At 42.5% G+C, this 20,922-nt stretch overlaps 1 protein-coding gene across 3 annotated transcripts in view; it reads right to left on the minus strand.

Annotated features, from left to right (window-relative positions):
- Nucleotides 1-20,922, minus strand: part of UBASH3B (ubiquitin associated and SH3 domain containing B) — a 169,914-nt gene that overhangs the window by 59,267 nt on the left and 89,725 nt on the right. The window contains exon 1 of one of the 3 annotated variants that reach the window (XM_027835674.1): nt 16,379-16,510. The exons of the other annotated variants lie outside the window; for them this stretch is intronic. Coding sequence (XP_027691475.1) covers nt 16,379-16,506 — 128 coding nt within the window. The 5' untranslated portion in view covers nt 16,507-16,510. Of the gene's footprint in view, nt 1-16,378; nt 16,511-20,922 lie in introns of those variants that run through there. 3 annotated transcript variants of the gene reach the window in all.

Consider the following 20,922-nt stretch of genomic DNA (forward strand, 5'->3'; position numbering starts at 1 on the left):
GAGAGAGAGAGAGAGAGAGAGAGAGAGAGAGAGAGAGTGTGTGTGTGTGTGTGTGTGTCCTTTGTTAGACTGAAGGCAAGCACTGAGATCTTAATCCTGTCTACATCCTCCACATCCTAGCCCAGTGGTCTGCACACAAAAGGTATCTTCATGATTGTGGAATTGAATCTTGATGACCCATTTTCAAAAACAATTAAAATATGATACAATAAATAGAACACTGAAATCCTACTGAATGTAATTTACTGAAGAAATTCTCTGGCTGTCCCTGATCTCTCTCCTCCACTGACTACTGACTCCCTTGGCTTCTTTTAAATCCCAACTAAAATCCCACCTTCTACAGGAGCCTTCCCTAACCCTTTTTATTCCAGTGTTTTCCCACTGTTAATTACTTTATATTTATCCTGTACGTAGATTGCTTTGTATATATTTGTTTGCATGGTGTTTCCCCTTTCCCCATCAGATTTTAAGCTCCTTGAAGGTGGGGACAGTCTTTTGCCACATTTTGTATCCCCAGTGCTTAGCACAGTGCCTGGCACATAGTAGGTGCTTAATAAATGTTTACTGAATAGTGAGCCTGTTTTACAATCTGGGGAGACAGCATAGTGTGGTGGACAGAAGCCCAAGAATCACAACACCTGGGTCTGAGTTTGGTTTCAGCACTTATTAGCTATGTGACTGTAGGCAAATCATTTTGTCTCTATGAGCCTCAATTTCATCATCTTTAAAATGGAAATAATACTATTGGTACTACCTATCCAACAGGGTTGCTATGAGAAAAGTATTATGTAAACCATAGTGATAATTAACATTTATATGGCACTTTGAAGTTTGTAAATTGATTTATATATACATTATCTCATTTGAATCTCACAACCAACCTGTGAGGTAGGTTCTATTGGTATCATTTTGTTGGACTGGACTTCTTATTTCACTGATGTGGGGTCCCTCCCAATGAGGAAAATCCTTCTACCAATAAAGACTGGGAAATTAGTTTTAGAAGTTAAATGACTTGTCCAGGGTCACACAGTGTCAGAAGTGGGCTCTGCTTCTCTCTTTAGGCATTCTCATTTACAGATAGGGAAACTGAGGTCCACATAGGTTAAGTGGCTTGGCAACAGTTATGCAGCTATTAAGTACAAGACATAGGATCTGAACCCAGATCTTCTAACCTCCAAGTACAGCATCCTGTTCACTGTGCTGCTTAAGAAAATGTGAACTCCCTGTCGCTTTGGAAGGCACTTCAGAATCTTGCAGCATTTCAAGGATGAACATTCTGAACCTCAGTTTTCATGTATGTGCCTTTGTTGTTGTTCAGTCATTTTCCAGTTGTGTCTGATTCTTCATGACCCCATTTAGGGTTTTATTCACAAAGATACTAAAGTGGTTTGCCATTTCCTTCTCCAGCTCATTTTACAGTTGAGGAAAACTGAGGTAAACAGGGGTAAGCGACTTGTCGGGGACCACACAGTTAGGAAGTGTCTGAGACCATATTTGAACTTAGATCTTCCTGACTTCAGGCCCCATGGTCTGTCCACTGCATCACCTAGCTACCCAGATGTTCCCTAGAATCAATTAATTGAGAGTGTTGGTTGAGCAAATACCTGGTTGGCCTGCTTGGTTTAGGCTAGGTATGAGGAAAAGCTTACAGGACCTAGAGGGCCATATGTGGCTTTGAGGCTGCAGGTTCCCCACTCCTGCTTCTGCCAAGCCTCAGAAGGGTTCTGGGAAGGCAGCACCAGCAGAGACAGTGCTTAATTCGGTCACTAATTTTCTGGGCGACCTTGAGGAAATCACATTGCCTTTGGGTGTCTTGGCTTCCTTCTCTATAAAATAATCTGTGATTCTGGACAAGACACTCAAACCTCTCATAAAATGGGGATTATAATGGCACCTACTTCCCAGGGTTCTTGTGAGGACCAAATGAGATAATATAAATAAAGTGCTTTGCAAACTTTAAAGCCTTATAGAAATGCTAGCTATCATCATTATTATTATTTCACTCCCCACTTCCTACTCAATAAGTTTCAGTGACTCCCTCTTGCCTCCAGGATCAAATACGAAATCCTCGTGTTGGCATTCAAAGCCCTTCATAACCCACTCACCCCCTTATCTTGCTAATCTTTTTACACCTCACTCCCTGCAACGTACTCTTTGATCCAGCGACACTGGTCTTGTTGCTTCATGAACAAGACACCCCATCTCTCGGCTCCAGGCACTCTGTCTGAGGCCTTCCCTCATGCTTGGAATGCTCTTCCCCTCCACTCTGACTATCGGCCTCCCTGGCTGCCTTTAAGTCCCAGCTATAGTTCCACTTTCTATAGGAAGCCTTCCCCAACCCCTCTTAATTCCAAGCCTTTCCCTGTTAATTATTTACTATTTATCCTGTATATAGCTTGCTTTGTATATATTTGTTTGCACATTGTCTCCCCCGTTAGATTGTAAGCTCCTTGAGGGCAGGGACTGTCTTTTGCCTCTTTTTGTAACCCCAGTGCTTAGCACAGTGCCTGGTACATGGTGGGTGCTTAATACATGTTTATCTGTCATAAGAAAGGGTTGAATTAATGATGCCTAAGGTACCTTTCCAAGTCAATGATTCTGTGACTTCTGAACCTGGTATATCAAGAGTTAGCTGTGGCTGCCCTTTTCCCTGGGGTGCAGCAGGTAACTGGGCTCAGCCAGGGAATAGCTTTCCACAAATATGTCAAACAAAGAGCAGCTGCTTCTCCATCCTACCTGATGGGTCAGATGGAACCCCAGAGGCCTAGAATACCATCCGGGAACCATGCCAGCATCCCAGGAACAACTTCATTGAACAGATTTGGAAAATTGAAAGGAAATGAGTCAGGCAGCCAAGAAAGATGATTTAAGAGCTATTTGAGTACTTTGGGAGAGGAGGAAGGAAAATGCAGATGGAAATTACCTGGTCACTACCCTCAAGAAGCTTACAGCTAGGTTGCTGAGACAAAGCCTAGCACAAGTAGTTCAGAATGCACAGGTGCTTACCATCCCTAGAATATGCTTAGATTCATAGGACATTAGAGTTGGAAGGAACCTTTGTGATTGCCTCATCTGTACAAGGCACTGTCTAAGATCATACAAGCTCTAAAATTCATGAACCATGGATCCCATGACTTAATCCCAACTCTTATTTGACAGATAATGAAACTGTGGCTCAAACAGACTTGACCAGGGTCCCACAGCTATATTTATAGATGATGAGAACACATACAAAGGACAGGTCCTACAGGCTGGCAGCTCCTATGTTGTATGGCTTGAGCAGTGATGCAAGGCCTACCTATCCCAAATACTAGCCAGCAATGGTGCCAGACTCACGTCCTATGAGGCATGTAATGCCCATCATGACTTCCCTGTGTCACTAATCACTAATATGTTGGACAATAAAGGTCCATTCCTTCTGGAGTATCATCTTCTGAAGGCCATTGTGAAAATGAATATGTGTAACCTGGGAGCCCAGCTGGTATTCTGTACGATGCTGGGCCTCCTTGTCATCTCCCATAAGCACTTTAAGTTAGGCAGGTTAGCTACCTAGAAAACCTGGGAGCTGGCCCCTGAGGGATAAGATACAAGGTAGGTAAGTTGGGGTTGGGATGGGGATGGGGATGGGGATGGGGATGGGGATGGGCATGGGGAAGGTACAGAATAGGACATAGAAAAACCCTAGCTTTCAGGGAGGGGGTTGCATGTACTCCATCATAGAGCTGGAACCAGGGGTAGGCAAAGGGGCAAGGCAGCTGCCTGGGACATAAAATAAAAATTACTTTTTATAAATGTTTAATGCTGGAAAGCCCCAATTTCCATGGCCCATAGATATTTATTTTGTTCCAAGTCATTTCATGTTTTAAAATGAAGGCTCAAAGCCTCTAAGGGATATAGATATAGTAACACACAGGAAAAGCAATTTCCAGACCTTATAAATGCCTTGTTCAGGCCATGTTGAGCCAATGAGGACAGGCCCAAGGATGTACAGAGGGCAAGAAGGGAAAGGAGTGGAAAGGAGGGGGAGTCTCTACATGCGCCTTTAAAATGCTTTTCATAGTCTGCAGCCAGTCCTATGTAAGAAAAAAAGAAGACAGAAGAACTCTTAAAAAATAACATGCAAGTGAAATCCTCTAACTGTACCTGGTGAAATCATTCAAGCCCTAGCTCATATGCTCCCTCTTGCCCAAAGTCTTCTCTGGTCCTTCCCATCCCTAGAAGTGGTGTCTCCCTTCTCTGAGCTCTAAAGCCATTCTGACACCTCTCATGCACTTAGTACCTTTTGCTTTGTAGTACAGTTATTGGTATTCCCTTCTTATCTTCTCTATTAGATTATTTTCTGAACATAACTTCTGGCTGGGGTGGCATGTGAGCTGGGCCTTTACGGAGAGCTGGGGACATGGAAGGAGAAGGACCTGGAGGAGAAACAGGAGGAAGAAAATGACAATCTAGGGATAAGGAGCTGGTTCCAGTATAGATTTGTATAAGTTGTGTGGTTGAGTTGTTTCAGAGACTCTTTGTGACCCCATTTGGCAAAGATACTGAAGTGGTTTTGCCTTTCCTTTACAGATGAGGAAACTGAGGCAAACAGGGTTAAGTGATTTGCCTACAGCTGCACAGCTAGGAAGTATTTGAGGCCAGATTTTAACTTGGGTCTTCCTGACTCTAGGCCTGGTGATCTATTCATTGTTCCTCCTAGCTGTCCCTGTTTTGTGTCAGTCCTAGGTTCAAATCCCAGCGATGCTACTTAATAGCTCTAAGACAATGGTAAGTAATTTTACCTTCTAGGCCTCAGTTTCTTAATCTATAAAATGACTGGGGGGGATGGAGTAGATGACCTCTGAGGTCCTTTCCTTCAGTCCATGATCCTGCCTCCTCCTTCAGCCTCCTCCTGCCCGAGATACTTTGCCGACTTCATTCACTAACATATGCATTCATCAAACATTTATCAAATGTCAACTACGTGCCAGGCAATGTGTTAGGCACTGGAGATAAAAAAGAAAAAAAAATGGCCCTTGCTCACAAGTAGCTTACATTTTATTGGAGCAAAAGAACAGAAAAACAGATAAGTAAATATAAAGTATATTCAAAGAAAGAAAGAAAGAAAATGCATAGCAATTGGGGAAGAAGGAGGTGCACTATAAACTGAGGAAATCAGGATTAAGCTGGGCCTTGAAGGAAGTTAGGGTAAAGACTGCGCACCAGGCAAGGGGGACAGCCTGTACAAGGACATGTAGGTGGGAGATGGAACAATAGGTGCTGACAACTACAATAATAATAATAATTAGTAATAATGATAGCTAGTATTTTAATAGCTCTTGAAGATTTGCAAAGCACTTTGTAAATACTACCTGATTTGGTCCTCACCACAACCCTGAGAAGTAGGTGCTATTTTACATATGAGGAAACTGAGGCAAACAGCAGTTAAGTGACTTGCCCAGGATCATACAGTTCATAAGTATTTTAGGCCAGACTTAAGCTCAGATCTTCCTGATTCCAAATACAGTGCTCTATCCACTGCACTACCTTGCTGCTTCAAATGAAATTTTTTTTTTTTTTAGTATGAGGAAACTTGGGCATGTGTGTGGGTAGCAGGGAAAGAGGCACTAGAGCCAGAGAGAGGATGATTGCTGGACCAAGCTGCTAGAGAAAAAAGTAGAGGAAGAGATAAAGGGCACTAGTGCAGTGCTGGCCTTGGAAAGTAGAAGGGCCACCTCTGCATCAGAGACTGAAGCAAAGCAGGAGAGGATGGGTATGATGTCATGGGGTTTTGAGATACAGGAGAGAAGAGGGACCAGAGGATGAAGAGCCTTGAATGGTTTCTATTTTCATCATAAAGTCTAAGGCAAGGTGGTCTTCTGGAAAGAAAGAAGCTTGAGAAAAGAAGAAAAGTTTTGGAACAGCTGCTTCAGGGCAAGAAATAGGGTTAATTAACAGAAGAGTAAATGAACTGACATCTTGCAGGCTGCATGACATCCTCTAGTTCTATTCAGCAGCAAGTGAGTAAGAGCAGAGAAGGTGTCAGGGTGATCCAGGCTCGAGGTCTGGCAAACCATGAGTGGTTATAGTACAAGGAGGTGAAGGATTTAAGCACAGATGACAATGCATTGTTAAACCCTGAGGTCCGTGCTGGTGAAATGTCTTCAGCCAAGGGGCATGGATACCCTTGTTGATCTCGTTTCACCCTTGTGTCTCCCCTCTCTACTTCAGGCTGCCTTGACTGCTTCCATTCCTTTCACCATATAGTAGTCTCACCCCAGTTTGGGGGAAGATGGGAGAGGAGAGCCCTCTCTCCTGTTGAGGGCATGCCTATAACCTAGGTCTCTGGGCTTATATAGCCATTAGACCTACAATAACTAAAGTCAATCTCATTCAGTAGAATCCAGTTCAGTTTACTTATATTGACCACTCACAGATCCAGCTGCTGATCCATCAATCAATTAATCAGCAAGCACTTATTAAGCGCCTGCGATGTGCCTCAGACAGTGCTGGGCTGGAGAGGGGAGGGATATAAAGATTAAAAAAATGAAAACAGTCCCTGCCCTCAGAGAGCTTAAATTCTAATGGAGGAGGTAACATGTACCTATATAGGAACGTATGAGATATGTACAAAACAGATACAAACATATAGGAAGTGCTTAATTGATGATAATGAGATGATGATGATGATGATGAGGGAAACAATTTGTTGTTTCTGGGCAGAGCCCTGGGATATACTAGCTGTGTATGCATGTATGTATGTATGTATATATCTATCTGTAGCTATATATCTATATCTATATCTATATCTATATATACACTGGTAGAGATTATAGAGGAGAAAGAGATAGGGAGGAGAGGAAGAAAGAGAGAGAGGAAAGGTGGGAGGGGGAGAAGAACAGGGGAAGGAAAGAGGAACAGGGCAAAGGGGAGAGGGAGAGAAACAGAAGAAAGAGGAGAAGGAGAGACACATGGGAGAGGAAGAAGAAGAGGGAAAGGGAAAGGAACAGGGGAAAGGAGGGAGAAATGGAGGTGGAAAGGGAGTGAAATTCTTTCTCTGTTTGCTTCCTAAATCACCGTCCCTCCCTCCACACACACACTTGAAGGTTGAGCCTGCTTAGCAATCATCATCCTTGGACTGGTTCTTTCTTTGTTTGGTCCTTGGCTCTCATCTTGTACTCTTGCTCCACAGCTGGAATCCCCAGGATCCAGCTACGGCAGCTCCTTCCAAGCCCTGCCCCACCACTGACAAAGGTCAGCTTCCATTTTCAGAAACCTTCAGCTACTTCTCCTTTAGAGCATTATAATCACGGAGATTACCAATACAAGTTCTTGCTCCCCTCCTCCTAGGGGAAGCAAGAAAGGGGCCAAGAGCTCTTCAGGCTGCAACATGTGCCCTGATCCTGCCCATCTTCCCAGATTATCCCCTCCCAACCACTCTGGGCTTGGCTCCTCAGAGCACTGGCTTCTGCCTGCTGCAAATACAGCATCCTCCCCAGGCCTAGGACAGAAAAGAATGCAGCAGGAGCGGCTGAGCTTAGGATCAAATTCTCCAGCTGCCAGTAAAATCTTTAGAGAGCTCAAAGCATGCTCACATACTTTTGGCTTCTGCTTTAGGAGAGAGGGAAGGAGAGACAGGAAGGGATTATGAGGCAGAGAGGTAATAATTTAGGACCAACAGATTTAGAGCTGGAAGGGACCTTAGAAATCATCTAGCCCAATCTCTTCATTTTCCAGATGAGAAAATTGAGGCCTAAAGATGAAGTCTCACCCAAGATCAAGACAGTAATAAATGGAAAAACCACTATTCAAAGTCCAGTTCATCTTTCTATAAATTCAACACTCTTTCCTCGGTAGCCCCTCTGCTTCCGTTACCAATCCCTTCTCCATGATTACTCAGTTATTAATAGCTAGTATGTATATACAGTTCAAAGTTTGCAAAGTGCTTTATAAACATTATCTCATCTGTGCCTCACAACAACATGGTTTGATCCTCACCACAATCCTGAGAAGTAGGTGCTATAGTTATTATTATCACCAATTTTACAGCTATGGAAACTGAGGCAAACTGAGGTCAAGTGACTGGCCCAGGATCACCCACATAAGAAGTATCTGACATTGGATTTGCACTCAGGTATTCTTCACTCCAGGTCCAGAACTCTGTCTCTACCCCAGAACTGAGAATAGAGTCCAAGGCTCCTAACCTATATTCAATCATGTAAAAACTGTTTGCTGAGCACCTACTTTGTGGCTACCACTGTATTAGGCATTGAGTGTTTGGGTTTTTTGAGGGGTTTTTTTTTGGAGGGGGGGAGGGCTGGAGAAAGAATACAAAAATAATAATTTCTTCTTGTTCAGTCGTTTCACTCGTGTCCAATTTTTCAAATCCCCATTTGGGGTTTTCTTGGCAAAGATACTAGAGTGATTTTGCCATTTTCTTCTCCAGCTCATTTTACAGATGAGAAAACTGAGCAAAGTGGCCTAGGGTCACACAGCTAGTGAGTGTCTGAGGCCGAATTTGAATTCAGGTCTTCCTAATTCCAGGCCCAACACTCTTATCCACTGAGCCATCCTAGCTGCCACAAAGATAATAAATAATAGCTCACATTTATATAAAGCTTTCAAGTTTTAAAAACACTTTTCTTACTCACAACCCTGTTGGAGTATTTAGTGCAAATATTATCACCACCATTTTACAAATGTGAAAACTGAGGCTCAGAGGTAAAATGACGCACGTCCCCGTAGTCACACAGTAAGTTTCAAAGCTGTGATTCCAACTTTCCACTATACCACAAAATTAGTTCCTTGCTGTGAAGGAGTTAATAATTTTCAACTTCATTTCTAGTTAGTCTGACCCAAGGTAGTGTTTCAAGATCCAAGTTCTGGGGCCTAGTTCTTCTTTCCTAATTAATTGGTCTTCGTTCTTAAATGACCCATGAATTGCCCAGTAACACCAGGTGCTCAAAGGCCCCTCCAGTGATGAGAGGAAGGGAGGACTGGCTTTTATTTTGGATACAAAAGATTTTGGTAATTAGAACCAAACTACAGGAAACAGATGATCAAATTCATCAGTGATTAAGTAAAACCAGAGAAGGCTATAATTAATTACCTATGTTTATACCAGCTTAGCCAACAGGTTTATGGAAGATTTTGCTGTTTTAAACACATATACACTCTGTCTCTCTCCTTTTCTTCTCTCTCTCTCTGTCTCTCTCTCTCTGTCTCTCTCTGTCTCTCTCTCTGTCTCTCTCTCTCTCTCCCCCTTCTCTTCTCCCTCTCCCTCTCTCTCCAATACATTCAGAGCTTTGCAGTTGGTGGGCACTTGGGAGCTCTGAGATGGCTCCTGGCTCTAGCTAGCATCAGATCAGTGAGTCTGTGTTAGTCACTTCCCCTGTGTATGAGTTTCCTTCTTTGTTGATAAAGCCCAGCTCCTGGGGCTGAAGGGAGAGATAAGTAGCATTGCAGCTGTGAAGCACTTTGGAAATACTCAAGAGGATGTCTCTGCAAAAGGGTTTACTATAGCATCAGTGGCCCTCCCCACACAAATTCGTTTTGGTGCCAGGCCACTGCATATTGCTAAGAATTGGAAGAATGAATATTCAAAGTCTGGTTACTTTGTGCTAAAGGGCTTATGCTCCCTTCTCCCAGGAAGAAAAGTAGAACTTCACCCCCCTCTCCTTTCCCTGAATGGGGATGGGATGCAAATGCCCAACTGACATCTGGCTAATCTGAGCCTGGTTTATATTCCTCAAGGAAGAAAGAATTGGAGATCTTCTTGTTGTTCCCTTGTGTCTGACTCTTTGTGACCGCATTTGGGGTTTTCTTGGCAGAGATAATGGAATGGTTTGACATTTCTTTCTCCAGCTCATTTTACAGATGAGAATACTGAGGCAAATGGGGTAAGTGACTTGCCCAGGGTCACACAGTTAGTAAGTGTCTGAGGCCAGATTTGAACCAAGGAAGAAGTCTTCCTGACTTCGGGCCCGGCATACTTTGCCACCTTGCTGCCCCACTGGAGATCTAGGGGAGTGAAAATGAGCCATCTGTCTAAACTATAATAGTGTCCTCTCTACTTCTTCCCCAGACCCTTCTTTACTTGACACTTTGGAGTATTATGAGGGGAAGGGAAGAAAGGGAGAAAGAATCATCCTGGGGACTGGAGATCTGATTGTAGTTTTGGCTTGGCCCACCTGTACAAACTCAGGCAAGTCATTTATTTTTCCTGGGTCTCAGTTTCCTCGTTTGAAAAATGAGGGGTTTAGGTAGTGAATGTTGAAAACTCCAGCTCTGAAATTCAAGATTTATAGGGTGTTAAGAAGCAGAAGACGATTCAAACCCAACAAATAATACTAAGAGGCTTTCAAAGATAAATAAGGCAGGAGCAGCTAGGTGGTACAGTGGATAGAGTACAGCCCTGAAGTCAGTACAACCCGAATTCAAATCTGGCCTCAAACTAACCATCTGACACTTACTAGCTGTGTGACCCTGGGCAAGTCACTTAACCCTGATTGCCTAAAAAAAAAAGATAAATAAGATAATCCCCCTCCACAGGGAGCTTAAAATCTTGTAGTGAGAAAAGATAGATACACATAGATAGAAAAAGATATCTTTTTCTCACTTGTAGTGAGGAAAGATAGATACACAAACTAAATATAGAACAGAATATGGTAAATGTAAGAGAGATACAAGCTAGGCACTCCTACAATTCTGAGAGATCATGTACACCTTTAGGCCAGGAGTCAACAATCTTTCTAGCCTTGGGGTCCACCAGTAGGACCAAATAATCCTGGGAGGTGCTATGGTAGCCTTTAAAATGAGAGGGAAATGAATTTGGAAATAAGAACAAGAGAGAAGAGAGATGGAATTAAGGAGTGGGAAATGAAAAGAGAAAGGTAAGGTGGTAATAACAACATACAGGGAAAGTCACTAAATTGGTAACAAGAATTCCTGGGTTCAAATTCTCTCCTTGATGCTATATAACCACAGACTCTGTATGATCACAAACAAGTCACTTCTCTCTGTGCCTTAGTTTTCTCATCTGTAAAATGTGGGAATTAGACTATACTCTAAGGGTTCAGTTATGACACTAACTCCCAGAATACTAGCTTTTTAGAATTGGTAAAATTCTGTCCCCACAATAGCTCTGTGAGGTCAGTAGTGGCCATGTTGATGAGGAAACTGAGGCACAGAGAGGTTTGGTGATTTGCTCAAGGTTACACAAAGTCAGGATGCAGAGTTGTATCTCCAATTGTCAGAGAACCTCACAGATTTCCTCACCTAGGTTGCTAGCTTCTCCACGAGGAGAAAAAAAGGTAGCTGTATATTAGGATGAGGGCTCAAAAACAGAAGAGTTTATGGAGCAAGTTCATTTGAAATGGGTACTAGATCTCAAACAACATGGAACAGTGGAATGACAACTGGTTCTAGGGTCAGGGGACTTGGGTTAAAGTTTTATCTCTATCACTTGCTTCCTGTCTGACTTTGGGAAAGTCGTAATGTCTTTGGACCTCACTTTTCTCAGCTGTAAAATAAGAGGGGTGGACTAAATGACTTCAACACTCAAACGGGCAATGTCCAATGCAGGGCAACAGAAACACACTGACCTGTGCCAACAGCAGACTCTTTGCTTGTTTTGGGTTAAGGGTCACTGCTTTCCCCTCCATCAACCTCATCTCTTCTGCAGAGACTATTCACTGTCCCCAGGTAGAATCCAGCCCTCCTCATTTTATCTCTCTCCTCCTCTCCAGGCAGCGCCTGGTTCTGAGTCCCCCTGATTACGGTTCTGTGACCGGCAGCAAATATTGGACTTGAGATAAGTGATGGAACATGAGGTGCCATTTTTAGCTCCACAGGAAGGCCATCTCTCAGTAGGAAGAAGAGGGAGAGTGCTGAAAGGCTAACCCCAATGTCTGAAGGGCCAGGATAAGAACAGGGTATCAGGGAAGGAAGCCTTGATCACCCTGAGTGAGCTTTGGAGCACAGTTCCCTTCCTGGGCAACGACAAGGGGACTTTTACGGTCTGCTAGCCCATAGAATAGCTTCATCAGGAATCTGCTGCCATTTGACAAATGAGCAAACATAATGTACCAGAAAAATTCAATGAGGGCAACTCCCAAATAGCGTAACTACCACCTTCAATATACATTGATGGAGCAGCTACTGTGGGATTTCATCCCTTTTCTGGGTACTGAAGAGTAAAAAATTAAAATAAAATAAAATATATATGTGTATGTATGAATATATGTATATTAAGTATATATATACACACCTATATACATATATACATACATATTGTAAATATGTAGACATTAATTATATGCACACATATCCATGCATATCATACATATATACCTATATATGCATTCCTGTATATACATATATAGACATAGACATTTTTGCTGTTCAGTCATTTCAGTCGTGTCTGACTCTTTGTGACCCCATTTGGGTTTTTTGGGCCCATTTGAGGTTTTCTTCGCAAAGATACTGGAGCGGTTTGCCATTTCCTTCTCCAGTTCATTTGTCAGATGAGGAAACTGAGACAAACGGGGTTGAGTGACTTGCCAAAGGTCACATAGCTAAGAAGTATCTGAGGTCTGATTTGAACTCAGGAAGATGAGTATTCCTGACCCCAGACCCAATACCCTATTCACTGAACCATCTAGCCACCCCATATACACATATACAGTATAAATGTATGTATGGGTGTGTATATACATGTACACATGCCTACATACACATATTCATATATATGTGTATATATACATAACTATATACATAGTAATCCATTAACATTTATTAGGCACCTACTATGTGCCAGGCACTGTGCTAAGTGCTGAGGACACAAAAAGAGGCAAAAGACAATCTTTGCCCTCAAGGAGCTTACAATTTAATGGTGGAGACAACATGCAAACAAATATACACAAAGCAAGCGATATACAGTATAAATAGGAAATAATAGAGGAAAAGCATTGGAATTGAGAGGGGTTAGGGAAGGCTTCCTGTAGAAAGTGGAATTTTAGTTGAGACTTAAAGGAAGTCAGGGAGATCAGTGATGGGAATGAAGGATAGTGTTCCAGTCATGGGGGACAGCCAGAGAGAATGCTTGAAGCTGAGAGATGGAATGTCTTGTTTGTGGAACAGCCAGGAGGCCAGTATCACTATATCAAAGAGTCAATGGAAGTAAGATGTAAGAAGATGGAAAGGTGGGGGGGTTACATACATACATACATGTATACATGTATGTTCTGGGGTTTCAGCCATATGGGATACTCCCAGTATGGAAACCCCCTCCACAGATGCAGGTCTGCAACTCAGTATATCAGGGTTTAGGGTTGCTTAGAGTGCCACAAGGTTAAATGACTTGTCCTTGGCCATACTACTGGTATGTTCCAAAGGCAGGACTTGAACCCAGGTCTTTCTCATTCCAAACCTGGCCTTCTATCCACTATGCCATACTGCAAAAGATGGTAAAAATATAATAATAGCTAATATCTGGTAGCTATTATTATTAGCTCACTTGCTAATGTTCATGTAGTGCTTGAGAGTTTGTGAGGTGTTTTACTACATCACCCTCATTTAAGCCTCGCAGCCTTTTGGGTAGGTAGGCACTATAGGTATTACCCCTATTTTACATACAAGAACCCTGGCATTCAGAAAAGTCAATGACTTGCCTAAGGTCTCATGGGGGACAAAGGCTTTCTATCTTATCTTCCAGAATTCAGGCTCTCGTCACCTCTCATCTAGAACCCTGATCTGCCTGCTTCTGTACTTCCCTTCTCTAATCTATACCATAACTCATTTATGTTCTGTGGACTTCTCTCTTGTCCTCAGTTTCCTCCTCTGTAAAAAGAGGTCATTGAACTAAGCAAGTTCTAAGGGTCCTGTCACAACACTAAATCCTAGAGACCAGAACACTGTCCCCACAACAGCCCTGTGAAATCAGAAGTGGCAGGAATGTTATCATTTTATCATCATTTTATTGAGGAGAAAACTGAGGCACAAAGAGGCTCAATGACTTGCTCAAAGTTACACAAAGGCAGAATACAGAGCAACATTTCCAGCTGTTGGAGAGTATCACAGGTTCCTCACCTAGGTAAGGTAAGGTAATGAGTACTGTGGCTTATTTATGCAAGTCAGTGCCTAAGCTGGGATTGGAAGCCCCTGCATGAAGCACTGGGATAGCATGCCATGGACTCGGGCCATCACTACCAATCAAATGAACCCTTTACTCTAGTCATACCAGTATCCTTTTACTTCTCATTGTCCCTAACACATTGGTGGTACAGTGGATAGAGCTTGGGGCCTGGAGTCAAGAAGACCCAAGTTCAAATTCAGCTTCAGGTACTTACTACCCTGGGTAAGTCATTTAACCTCTGTTTGACTCAGTTTCCTCAAGTGTAAAATGGGGATAAAATAACAGTACCTACTTCCCAGAATTGTTGTGAGGATCAAATGAGAAAATAATTGTAAAGTTCTTAGCACAGTGCCTGGCACACAGTAGGTGCTATATAAAAGATTATTCCCTCCCTTCAGCCCCGCCCAATCACCACCACCAGGGAAAAAAACCCAACAAAACATTTCTGTCTTTCATCTAACCAAACCCTCATATCTTATGGGGTCCAAATCAACACCTACTTTTTGGTGAAGCCTTTCCTGACCACACCAACTATAGTGTTCTCTCCTTTATCAAACTCCTATTAGTCAGTCAGTTTGTATAGAGCAAATCAATATTTTATTATGGACCACCTTTTTTTCTCTGTTCTGCACAATTTATCAGTTTACCAAACACTGTCTTATTTTCTAATTGTTTTGCATATGTGTATCTTGTAGCCTATTATAAGCTTCCTGAAGACAGGAATCTTGACTTTTATTTCTTTGTAACCCCTATGAAGCCTAGACCAAAGTGAGCTCTGGCTTCTTGAAATCCTCTTAGCACTTTGATGGACTTCTCTCTCTCTCTCATTTGCACATTCTCCCTAGCATTCTAGTTGTTGGGTACCCATCTTTCTCAGCCATCCCATTAGTTTGTAAACTTCTTAAAAGGCAAGAGAGTGGTTAGTGGAATGTACTGGAAAGAACATCAGTCTTGGAATAGGAAGACCAGAGTTCAAGTCTGTCTCTGACGGTTACTTTCATTTGTGTGACCTTCATTTTTCTAAATTTCAGTCTCTTCATCTTAAAAATGGGCAGATAATGGGAAAGCTAAGTGGCACAGTAGATAGAGCTCCAGCTTTGGAGTCAGGAGGACCCGAGTTCAAATCTGGGCTCAGACACATGATACTCACTAGCTGGGTGACCCTGGGCAAGTCACTTAAACCTGATTGCCTCAGGGGAAAAAAAAGAAAGAAAAAAAAATGGGCAGATAAGTGACACAGTGTTGGGTCTGGAGTCAGAAAGACTCATCTTCCTAAGTTCAAATCCAGCCTCAGATACTTACTAGCTGTTTGACCCTGGGCAAGTCACTTAACCCCATTTGCCTCAATTTCTCCACCTGTAAAATGAGCTGGAAAGGAAATGACAAACCACTCCAGCATTTTTGCCAAGAAAACCCCAAATGGGGTCACAAAGAGTAGGAAACAAAGTTGTGAGGCAATCTCTCTTAGTTATTAACTGCAGGGTCTATGTGATATTTAGCTTTGTATTGCCAAGTCTCTAAAGACTTAATCTTGGTAGGTGTTTAATAAATATTTGTGAAATACATTTGTAGCAGCTTGAGAAATTCTTATTGACTGACAGGGATGGGGTGGAAGCGGGGAGAGGGGAAGGTATGTTTGTTTTAGGAAGGGCCTTGAAGGATGGAGGAATATAGATGGGATCTGAAGCAATGAGGACTCACTATCAGTTCGTAAGCAAGAGAGTGAAATGAAATTAGCATTTGAGAAAGATCCACTACAATCTGATAAGCATTTATTTAGTTTCCATATTTAAGGTATTGTTCTAGGCATTAGGGATATAAAGACAAAAATAAAAATATCCCCTGTCCTCGAGAACCTTACATTCTAATCTCCCCCCCTCACATGCAGATAACTATAATATAGGCCATGTGTTGTATAAATGGAAGGTAATTTCATAGAGAGAGTATTAGTAGTTGTGGAAAGGAAGGGGGTATGATCACATATACACTTCCTATTTTATAAGTTAATAAACTGAGGCAGAGACTTATTTATGGTACCATAAGCAAGTCAAGGGAGAAGCTGAGATTAGAACTTCATTTCCTTGGAAGAAGCACCAGATTTGCACACACCTAGCACACAGACATCATTTTACTTTGCCTGTGCCAACTCACACCATCATGAAGCCAGATGCCTCTGTTATTGGGAGAAGCCAAATGTGGCTGGGCTATGCAGCGGCTGGCTAAGGTATAAGAGTGACAGGGTGTGGTAGTTTGCTCCATACGTACTTTAAGAGGCATCTTTTATGAAAAGTATAAAGCAGGTATTGGCCAAGATAATCTAAGGAGGTAAGTCGGTCCTTCCACACTCCTTTAGAAGGGCTGGGTATGCAGTCCATAGACCGCATCCTGGACATAATGCGCAACATCTTCCCTGGGGACACCAGAATTACAGTTTGTGTGCCTGAAATGAAACAATCACAACAGTCTTAGCAGACAGTGAACAAAATGCCCAGTTAAAGTGCCTAATTACAAGCCGAGCTGGAGCCTGATTGTGGGCTTTGTTGGCGGTCCTGAAGTTTGTCACCCACTGAATTGTCAGAATCCCCTAGTCCGGCCATAATTGAAGCCAAATTGGGGAAAGTGTTCGTGTGGACAAATGGAATGGAGGCAGATGGGTAAGAAAAAAGAAAAGTAATAATGCTTGTTTATTTGTTTTGCCACCCAGGCCAAATGTACTGCCAGAAGGCAAGAGGGGAGCTGTCTGTCAGTCCTAGAAGGTACCTGTACTTTGTACTTTTGGGAGGACAGGGGAGGTGAGTGAAAGGGACATGAGCAACCTATGTCCTGGATCTCTCTGCCTAGCAGCCCACCCAGCAGTATGGAGAGTTTTCAGCTGCTTGGGGAATGATACCTCAGTGTAGCCAACTATACAGCCATACCTTACCTAGTGCTATATATGGGCTTAGTCAAGACTGCTTGACAACAATGATAATAAATTGGATTTCCATTGAAACTTTCTTCCTATGATCTCAAATATTTTCCCCCTTATAATCACATATTTCCACACCACTCCCAAGAAGTTAGTAGGAATTATTTCCTTTTTTATTTTTTGAGAAACAGAGATGAAGCAAGGTTAAATGAATTGTGTTAGATAGCTTATTTCCAAGTCATGTAGCATGTCAGTGATAGAACCTGGAACTCAGGCTTTAATCCAATCAATTTCCCCAAATGGGATAATAAACAAACAAACTCTGGAAAAGGAGAGAACAGGTTGTTGGCAGCAGATGTGGTCTGGGAGTCATGAACACAACACCTCACATTTCTCTCACAGTTCACTGCATTCTCATATATTGTCTCATTTACTCATACAAAGTCAGCCTAAGTAGCATTATCTCCATTTAATAAATGAAGAAACTGAGGCTTACGTAGACGGAGCAACTTGACCGAAGCAGAAGGAAGACTTAAACCCGGCTCTGTTGACTCCAGTTCCACACATCATCTTTTCTAACACAGATCCTAAGACTCTATTCTCAGCTGCTAAGCCCCTTTCCTAAATTCCTTTGAAAAAAGCACTTCCTTTAGTTCTCCCCAACCCTAAAATGGATTGAAAGAATTTGAGGAGCTACCTCACTGGAATGCATTAGCCTAGACCGCTTAGCCATAGGCTATTGCCTTAGATGTGTAGGAAGCTCTGGGTGCTTAGCTCCAAAGGACTGAACTAAGGGTAAAGGGCATAGCTGTTCGAGAAGGAAGATGGAAACAACTACATCAGCAAATAGAGACATGCAATCCCTGCTAGCCACTGCATGGCCTTAAGCTGAATGCCACTGGGGAACAGAGAGAGATGAGGGAGTGAAGCTGGCAACAAGCATTTGCCTCCCCTTCTCAACAACCCAAGGGGGTGGGGGTGGGGGATGGAGGGCAGCACATGAAATGTGATCCCTTCAGCTGTACTCAGGGGGTTATTTGCACAGATACATGTCCAGCTGGGTTGAGGGTAGCCAATCGGCATGGTGAATTCATAGGGTTTGGTATCTTTTGTAGCATTCACAGCCATAGTTTCATTCTCAAGTATGGCTCAGAAATGAGTAACCATTGCGATGACTGCAGCCCACACTGCCAACCCTTCCAATGCAATTTAGACTACAGAAAATGTAATACATGACTTGGTTATATCTCAGGGGAGACTTTCTGGTGGCAGAAAAAAAACCACAAAGGACCAGACCTGAGTAGTTTCGATGTGCCAGTAGTGAGTTCTTCCTCCTCTCAAGCTGAAGATAAAAACACAAGCTTGTATAATTCGGGTGGATGTGGTATTCTGGGACCACTTTGGGATTGAAAGAACACACAGTTGTCTTAGGAGGCCTCGGGCTTTGGAGCTGTTGATCAGTGTGTCGGAAGCAGGGTCATAGACGAAACCATTCCCTCGCTCCTCACTTCCTGCAAATTTACCTCCCCATCTTCCAGCAGCTGGCCAGAGAGGCTTTGTGTGAGCCACACAATATTTGCCAGCCTAGTTTCTTCAAGCAATTGGTCTAGTTGCTCTGAGAGATATCAATCAATCAATAAGCATTCACTGTGCCGAATATGTGCCTCGCACTGGGCTGGGGGCTGGGGATACAAAACCAAAAGCGAAACACAGCTGCCTTCAGAAAATTTACATTCTATCATGGCAGATACAAGTGTATAAAAAAGAAATAGAAGATGTGGGTGGTAGACACTAGCAGCTGAGGGGTCAAGAAAGATCTCATGTAGGAATAGGTGTCTGATGTGACCTTTGAAAAAAATAGAGACAAGTATTTCAGTATGTTATTGACTTACAGAAGTTTATGGGAGACAATGTACAGCCAGGTCTTGATTAGTGGGAACAAATCCCCTGAAATGGTTGTATTATTCAAATTTGTACTGGGCAATTTCCATTGGGCTGGAACCGATGACTATATTTTATATAACTTTGTTTTAACTATATAAAATATTATAAAATACATAACAATATTTTATATAGCAAAATATAACTGAATAGTACAAATTCAAATACACACAACCACTTCAGAAGACTCGGATAAAGTGAAGGACTTGGAGTCATAAATACCTTGTTGTTCAGTCATTTATTAGTCATGGCCAACTCTTTGTGATCCCATTTGGGGTCTTCTTGGCAAAGATACTGGAGTGCTTTGCTATTTCCTTCTCCAGTTCATTTTACATACGAGAACACTGAGGCAAACAGGGTTAAGTGACTTGCCCAGGATCACACAGCTAAGAAGTATCTGAGGCTGGATTTGAACACAGGAAGATGAGTCTTTCTGATTCCAAGGCCATATACTCTATTCACTGTACCACCTAGTTGCTCCATGAAGACCTACCTAGGTTCAAATTATGCTTATTAGCTGGGGGGCTATGTGCAAGTTACATCATCTGAGTCTCACCGTATTCATCTGAAAAACAGATGGAGTTAATAGCTACTTCACAGGGTTGTTGTGAGCGTTAAATAAGGTAATGCATACAAAAGACAAGAAAAAAGGCAATAATGCTTGTTTACCAGTTTTACCACCTGGCCTTTGACCAGGGGAAAGGAAAATCACTTTAGGAGAATGATTCTTTCTAGAGTGCAATGACATTTTAAGAGACTGTTGTTCTGAGACTGTGCCCTCAACTCTGGACCTTGCCCAAACCTGACTAGGGAATTTTGTCTTCTGTTTGTGAATAGCATAAATTTGGATTTACAAAGGTAACTTTGCCAGTCTTTGAACTTCTCTCTAAAAAGAAATGTTTGAAATTGGTTTAATTTAAATTAATAAAATTGTTTCTGGCAGGCTGATGCTGAAAGGGCAGAAAGCAGAAATTTCTTCCACAGTACCTTATTATGAGGCTCAGACAATTTATGTAATGTGCTTTGTAAATCTTAAAGCACTGTATGTGTCAGCTATTATCACTGATAAATTGAAGCTACAAACTTAGATTTTACCATATATGACCTTCAAATCATTTATAAAAATATTAATATGACCAGGCCCAACATCAACCTCTGGGAGACCTTTCTCTTTTATTTCTTTAATCACCTGCTGGGGCACATCATAACAGAAGACCCTGTCCATCTTTCTCCGCACTACATACATAGCCAGTTGGCTCAGGGTTCATAGCCTCAACACACAGTATGATTAGCTCCACTTTTCCCATGGATAGAGGCTACACCCTAACAGTCATCTTTCAAATGTGTGTCCTTAATCTTAGAGGGGAGTGTGAAGGAACAGGGATGAATCACCCGCAAGTCCATTTCCACAAATGGAAGGATGGTGCAGAACATGTGTCTAAATAATAAAGGGTCAATAGTACCATTCCTGCTTATAAAGGATGGAACCTGTCCATGGCACAAGACTGGGCCTTCTTGGGCTGACAGGCTGAAAAAGCTCAAGTTCATGGAATGTCCAGAAGGGGTTTTGCAAAGTTCTCTAATGCATTTCCCTGCCTGTAGGCAGGATCTCATGGAAACCATCTCAGAGAGATGAATAATCCTCCTTGTTTTCTAAGACTTCAGAGACTCTAAAAGCAGACAGGTAGTCTCTCCAGTGAATAGTTTGCCCTAGATCTTCTTCTAACCCCACTAAAAGGCTTGCAGATCCAAATCATCCGATGCCCCTCTTTGTCTTGCCACGATGATATCTCATTTGGTGAACAGTCCACTGGACATAGCCTATATGCCACTGCTGCTGAGCCCTGAGCCAGGCTGACACAATTCCTTCCAAGAGCCGCATTAAGCAACTAGTCTCCATCTCCCCTGAGGCAGGCTCCTGTAAGGGGCAGGCAGTTCAGCTGCCTTCCCCCAGACAGTC

The sequence above is a fragment of the Vombatus ursinus genome, unplaced genomic scaffold (assembly GCF_900497805.2).
Source record: "Vombatus ursinus unplaced genomic scaffold, bare-nosed wombat genome assembly UNPS02014816.1, whole genome shotgun sequence".
Classification (NCBI taxonomy): Eukaryota; Metazoa; Chordata; class Mammalia; order Diprotodontia; family Vombatidae; genus Vombatus; species Vombatus ursinus.